The sequence below is a fragment of the Phoenix dactylifera genome, unplaced genomic scaffold, assembly GCF_009389715.1.
Source record: "Phoenix dactylifera cultivar Barhee BC4 unplaced genomic scaffold, palm_55x_up_171113_PBpolish2nd_filt_p 000064F, whole genome shotgun sequence".
In the NCBI taxonomy this organism is placed as follows: domain Eukaryota; kingdom Viridiplantae; phylum Streptophyta; class Magnoliopsida; order Arecales; family Arecaceae; genus Phoenix; species Phoenix dactylifera.
The window spans coordinates 497,279-504,525 of NW_024067673.1; the positions used below are offsets into that span (position 1 = coordinate 497,279).

Below are 7,247 nucleotides of genomic sequence, written 5' to 3' on the forward strand. Positions count from 1 at the left end.
GTTAGCTTGTGCATCAAATAACAGGGATTTTGATAGTATGTGTTACCCCTGAAGTGTTGCATAAGAACTAGCGTGTGAATGAAAGTTTAATGAATAGCATACAAATTTTAACGAATGACTATAGGTTTGAGTGTATGCATAGAATTCCTCTAATGTACAGGAGAGCAATGGAAAAGTCCTTGATTTTAGATGATGGTATAGTAATCGATTCAAAGCAAGATCTATTGAATGCAAACAGGAAGCATATTTGGACCTCAGAAATGTCATCAGCCAAACTGCCTGCTCAGTTATTGAATTTTAAAAAAAGAGAGGAAAAAATAAGGGAAAAAGTCCTAAACTCTTTGCAGTATCTGTACTTGCAATTGGGAGAAAATACATAAAATTATACCACAGAAAAAAGAATCAAGAGGGTAGATCGTAAGCGTAATTTGTTTAGTCTTTCTAATATGTTCTGAAGGAAGACAATCCCATGGAGAGCAGAGCCAACCTTGAACTGACCACCAATGGGCAGTTCTTGCTCACAAACCACACTAGCTAGGCAGCCTGGAGGGCTAATTCACTGACGCCTCATATGCTTTTTACAACTTGACACCAGAAACTTTGTCCTTGCAAGATCCAGAGGCGTTATTGAATGACAGAGCTTCAGACTGTTTTTACATGTCTAACTCACCCAGATTAGCCTAAAGAAAGGTTCCAGCTTGCGACTTAAGCCTGATGGCAATTTCATGCTTCAACGGTTCTGTACCAAACCAGATGCACCTATGATGCTTACTGGTTAACGGACACCATTGGAAATGGAATTCAGCTACTCTGAAGAAATTGAGCATCATCTACATTCCTCTACATTCCAGGGTCAGTAATTTAACATCTGTGAGCCCGCCCTCGATGACAGAATTCTACCAGAGCAATGCTGGATCTTGATGCAGTCTTTTTTTTTTTTGGTCAAATCTTGTTGGAGTCTTCAGGCAGTATATCTATCCAATAAGAACTGGAGCGAGATCTTGGGGGAGGCAGAATGGTGCAATACTGTGGTTTATGTTCTTAGGGCAGATAGGGTTGCCGTAATAGTCAGAGGCAGCAGTGCTTGTGGGTTCAAAAGCTACTATAAGTCTGACGATAAACAGAGGGCGGACTTGCAAATGTCTGCCCCACGTTTCTTTTTGGGCTCTGATAGGAAATATGAAGGGAGCAAATCAGTCTGGTAACCCAGAGACGGAAGTGGGAAGCAGACAACTTCAGATCTGCAGGGATATTGATCATTGATTGGCCTAAATCATTCTTGGAGTTATTAAACCACAGATGTGAAGAGCAGCCAACAAAATATATATGGACAAAAACTCACTGTTTTACCAAGGACCAGACAACAAATCTAAGAACATTCCTCTGTAGCCACTGCTAATCCTTATATGATAGTTATTAAATTCACTCTTACCTAATACTCAATTAATACGTCCCTCCATCTTATCCTCAATGCAGCACTTAATATTTTCAACAGCACCAAATTTGGTAAAACATGCCACTGATAATAAATGATGAATTTTATGGAACATACATAATAGGATCAGGGTTATAGTGAGATTCACTGGGTCTTCCCAACGAGATGACAGTTTCTGCCCACATAATGTTCTGACAATGACCGCTAAAGTGTGCCAGATGCAGTCAAGGCTGTAACTTGAGATGCCTCCCATCGATTTATGATAACCTGATCTCTAAATGTAGTCCATAACTTTGTTACCAAATGAAAAAGCTCTTCAGGTTTTAAAAAATCTAAAAGCCACAGATTTTTAAATATACTTTCGAATAAAAAAGGTTGTCTTCACGTACTGTTTTAATTGGCAAGCGCAAAACCAAATGGAGACGCATCGATTGTCCTACAGGAAACGAAAGATAAGCAACAAGAGTTCCAATAAATGAGTGCCACAAATTTTTTGCTCAATATTAATAAACTTTGCAATATGGATATGTGTTAATCAGAAGCATGGATACACGCATTGATATAGCTAAAAGAGACAAACTTAAAATGACAACAACAACAGTACTATTATAAGATTAGTGCTTAAGATGATTGAATGAGTAAACTTGATGATTAACATTTCATAATTACAGATAACATTATCAGGTACAGCATATAAAACCAACAGGTGATCTCAGATAAGAAGCTAAAGCTACGGACACATATCCAGATAAACATGCAATAATGTTATGATGGAAAAACACAAAAATCAGTATACCAGTATTACAAAATGTTAGTAATTAATGATGGAATTGTCACGCCCCAGATCGGATCCGCGACACGGCCGTGCTTCTGCACGCTACTGCCTGCAATAACACGGAGCCTCATTATTAATAATTCATAAACAAAAGGGTCATTTACTTTCATAAAGTATTTCTCCAAAATGGAGCAGTATAGAGCTCTAAATTTGTACATCCAAAATGAATTTTCCCATCCAAAAGTCTTCCGGCTCTCTGCTCCTAGCACTCTATATATCTGAAAGAAAAACAACAGAGGATATATGAGCTATGTGGCTCAGTAAGTGACCATGTAATATCTTACCGGATCAAGCATAAGAATTCATACAATTAGCATCATTTAAAGGAGATAGCAGTTATAGCAAAACACAACATTTCATAAAGAATATATTCAAAAACCCGTCATAAAACAATGTATGCTCTAGCCAGGCAAGTTCATAAATGTCATGGCCCGCCTGCGCGGGGCACGTGACCATCAGGCCCACATGAGGGGGCCTTTCCAGATGTTGTCCGGTTCCGAGGTCCGTACGCGCGCGCATGCACCGCACTTAAACTCTCACTGATTTTGCTTCTCCCCAAAATGCATCTGCAGGATTTGGAAACACCCATCTCATATGCCCAGGCTCTAGAACAAGCTTCATGATCATGCTTCAAATATCAGTTTCATGCAATATATCATAACCATAACCCATACCCAATCATATATCCATGAAGAAATACTATTTAACCAAATTTATGAATCGCATGCAATCATATGCTTGATCCTAATTTTGAGAAAATACACCATATCAAATACTATTTCATCATTTCATACTTATAACTTAAACAGTGATTTGCAATCAATAAGATTTGTGCAGAGTCACTTACCTTGGTTCGCTCTCGGAACTTTAATCTTATTCTGACAAATTCTCTATACCTATTAAATAATTCAAAATATATTTTTTCATTATTCATCAATTTAAATCTCCGAATTAAACTTGAATAGTTCTTAAGTTCCAATCGGAAAATTGAACTAAAATCCACTTATTCCCTATTTATTTTATTTTTTTTCTTTTTTCTTTCTTTTTCTTTTTTCTTTTCCTTCTCTTTTCTTTCTCTTTTCTTTTTCTTCTTTCCTTCTCCTTTCTTTCTCCTTTCTTTTTCCTCTTTTCTTCTCCTTCCCGAAGCTTCTCCCGACTCCTCTCTTCCTTCCACCACGAAGAGAGGAGGGTGAGCTTGGGAGGGGTCAAGCCAGGGCCGGCCGGCTCCCGTGACCGGCTCCGCAGCCGTCAACGGCGGAAGATATTGAATGCAAAGAGGAAGCATATTTGGACCTCGGAAATGTCATCAGCCAAACTGCCTGCTCGGTTATTGGATTTTAAAAAAGAGAGGTAAGCAAGGTATAGGCGGGCGTGAGCGGGTGTGAGAGGGTGTGCGGGTGCTTTAAGTTTCGTGCAACCGGGTGCGGATCACTTGGGGATTTCCTCGAACACCTTTTGGACGTGAACTATGGCCGGAAAAGGAACTGGTGAAAGGGTGACTCCGGCGGAGGGGAGGTCTGAGGGTCTGAGGCAACCCTCCTTTGGGGGTGTGGCACAGGGCCCGTCGTGGTTGTCGATGGCAAAAGGCGTGCCGAGGCAACCTGCTTGGACCAGCCATCCAATCTCTGAACGAGATTTGGGAATACTGCAGAGCCGTTTCACGGAAGTGCTGGAGGTGCCGGAGGATAGACTTGAAAGAGCTAGAATGGCATGGAAGAACCCGGCGGAATGGGTTGCCACCAAAGTGCGGCGAGCCGGGAAGTTGAAATGTTGAATTATAATGTTGAGGGTTTTGTGATGATGGACTACCTTGTCATTCGTTTCGCCTGTGAAGGTGATCGGGAGGCCGCGTTGATGAATGGCCCATGGATGGTGGCTGGACAACTCTTTGTGATGGAACAATGGCGTCCAAATTTTTTCCCCAGCTCCGGTGAGGTGGGTAGAGTGGTGGTTTGGCTGCGACTTCCTCACCTGCCATTGGAATACTGGGAGAAGTCTACTATTCTGCAGATTGCCAGCAAGGCCGGCAAACCTCTGGCGTTAGATAACTTTACTGATCAGGGCAAGAGACTTGGATTCGCCAGGGATAAGATTGAAGTAGATTTCAAATCCCCTGTCAGGCCGGGGATATTCGTGAAGGGTCGCACGGAGGGATCCAAGGAGAAATTCTGGCAGGTTTTCATTTATGAAAACTTGTCGGCCTTCTGCTGTAGATGTGGTCGGATCGGCCATGTTGAAGCGGCATGCATTTCCTCCTCCCCGGCGGCGGTGATGGCGGAAACAGTGGAGGTCCGAAAAGAAGGAGCAAATGGAGCAGGGAAGAGCCCATCCGGGGTCACCGGGAAGAAGCCGAGGGAAGAAGGCGATCGAGTCCGGTCCGGGCCCTAACTCGGAACCAAAATATCCGTGCTCCGATTCGAGATTACCGGGAGGAGGGTTGACGGCGCCTGACTCGCCGGTAGACCTCGACGGCTAGCAGAAGCCGTCCAAGGTTGCCCGGCGGAAGTCGCCGGAGAAGGTCGATTCCGAAGCTACATCGGCAGCGACGGGAGTTGCGGTGAGTCAACTCGGATGGGTGGTTGAGCCGGGAGCCGAGTCAAGTAGTGGGCCTAGTTTGGACAAGGCCAGCCCATCAACGGGTCGGTTTAAGTCAGGCTGGGACAATGACAAGCCCAAATCCACTAATGGATCGCGGGCGGTCGGGCCGACCCACAGCCCATTCAAGCGGCCCAGGAGCTCGTCCAGACCACAACGGGCTGCGCGCCCAGCAGGAAACAACCCAGCTTCTCCAACAAGCCGGGGTCATCCATCGAGGGGGGAGCTGAGGCGGCCGACCGGCAGTGCCCGCCGGAGAGCCAGAGCTCCCATCCACCCCTCGCGATGGAGCCCGGCCGCCCACCTCGAGCGGAGCCGGTGTCCGGTGGAGATATGGAACTCCGGCGGCAGGAGGGGATGCAGCTGCCCCGGTGGAGGTTGGCACGGGCGGCTTCGGCAGTGGCGGGTTTCGTGGAGATGGTGGCGGCGGCAGCCTCTTCCTCGGACGGCTCAGCAGAACCAGTGAAGGGGGTTGGGGAGTCTAGCATGGAGTTTGAAGTCGGTGCTAGCAAGGATGTCACCACCGACTCGACACCCAGTGTGGAGGGCACCGTGGCCAAACCGTGCCGTTTGGCACAAAGGAATAGTGGTGGGAGCCATGTTCAATTGCTCCTCCATTTAATGGCAGCTGTTAAGAGGACAAGTGCAGGGGAACATGCATGCGGTGTGGGGCCAGTGGCACATGGCGGGGGTGGTTCCGAGGGAGTGGTCTGTGCCATTTCTCAAGGTAAACTGTCACGCCCGGCTCGAGATCGCGAGCCAGGGATCGCACCAACCGCCGCACACCCGTAGAAAATTCTCCCCATGAGCATGCAAGGCATCTAAACCAAAACACCTCAATTATGTAATTCTAAAATAATTCAACTGAAATAAATGCAATCTTATTCCATTGACAAACTCAAGTGATAAGGTCTCACAAGTCTAAATACGCAGCAGAACAATAAAGATAAAACATCAATTTAAACAAAACCTAATCTAGGATAACTTGTGCTTCAGTTCTTCTAGTCGCTCTCCCATTTTAAATCTCCGATAGGTTAGTTTTCAGAATCTGTAAAACAACAAGAAATTATATAATGAGCTAGACAGCCCAGTAAGTAATAAACACCTTAACTAGTCAATTCATATAATAACATAAAATATAAATACAAATTACGATGAATCAACATAATAACATAATCAATTCCTTTTCAAGCACAAATTCATTAAAATTCGTATTTTTCAAATATCTATATACATAATCATAAATCTGATTCGAAACAAATCATATTCATCTCATCAGCCTTTAGCTACGACCACACTTGTACCCTGTGGCTAGGCCAGAAACAGAACCGCACTTATACCCTGCGGAGTGGGCCAGAATACCGCACTTATACCCTGCGGAGTGGGCCAGAATACCACACTTATACCCTATGGTGGGGCCAGAATTGCCAATGCATAATCCCCTATTGTTAGGGTCCAGAACATAGCCAGGCTGAGAGTTCTAAATCTGATGCACATCAAAATTCTTTTGTAACATAATAGATATATCATAATTCGATCTAAATATGCATATACGATACAAAAACAGTAATATAACAATAGTCCAAAAAATATTATTCCAATTCACATATCCATTTTTCATTCAAAGCATCATCTCGTAAAATTCATAAATCACATATAAATTCATTAACAATTTATTCGATGCAAAAATAATATTATATAAATGAAGAGTCTAGAGAAGGCAGTTCATTACTTACATTGAACGCGATCCAATTAATCTCACAAATCCCTCGCAGAACCTAATATCCAAAAATCATATTTTTCTTTTAAAATTCATCACAATATATATATATAAAACTTAAATCTTAACATCCTCCCAGTACCGAGCACGCGGAAGTATCCGACATCCCGGGTTCGGGTTTGTATTCGGGTTCATACCCGTAAACCACCCTCTCCCTTTATTTATTTATTTTTTATTTCTTTTTTTTTCCTCTTCTTTTCTTTTCTTTTCTTTCTTTTCTTTTCTCTTTTTTTTTTCTTTTCTTTTCTTTCCTTCCCTTCCCTTCCCTTTTTTTTTTCTTTTCTTTTCTTCTCCTCCTCTCTAGAATCTTCTCCCGTCTTCTTTCTTCCTTCCCCCATTTCTTTCTTCTTTCTTTTTCTTTCTCCTCCTCCTCTTCTCCCGACTTCTTCTCCTTCCCCCCCTTTCTTTCTTCTTCTTTCTTCTCCCGCGAGGGAGGTCGCGAGCTCGGAAGAAGCCAAGTCGAGGCCGGCGGCGCATGCGACGGCCGACCCTCTTCTTCTTCCCGCGGAGGAGGCATGCGGACGGGAGAAGAAGAAGAGCCCGCGACGATCGGCCTTCTCCTTCTTCCCTCTCTTCTTTCTTTCTTTCTTTCTTTCTTTCTT

At 43.8% G+C, this 7,247-nt stretch overlaps 1 protein-coding gene across 1 annotated transcript; it reads left to right on the forward strand.

The window, feature by feature from the left end:
* Positions 1-4,070: 4,070 nt before the first annotated feature.
* LOC103698628 lies at positions 4,071-4,658 on the forward strand. The gene has a single exon (XM_008780666.1). The coding sequence runs from the start codon at positions 4,071-4,073 to the stop codon at positions 4,656-4,658; it is 588 nt and encodes a 195-aa protein (XP_008778888.1).
* The last annotated feature ends 2,589 nt before the right edge of the window (positions 4,659-7,247 follow it).

Bases quoted from the DNA above. Each gene is read 5' to 3' on its own strand.
- LOC103698628 (XM_008780666.1), top strand. From the start codon at position 4,071: ATGGACTACCTTGTCATTCGTTTCGCCTGTGAAGGTGATCGGGAGGCC.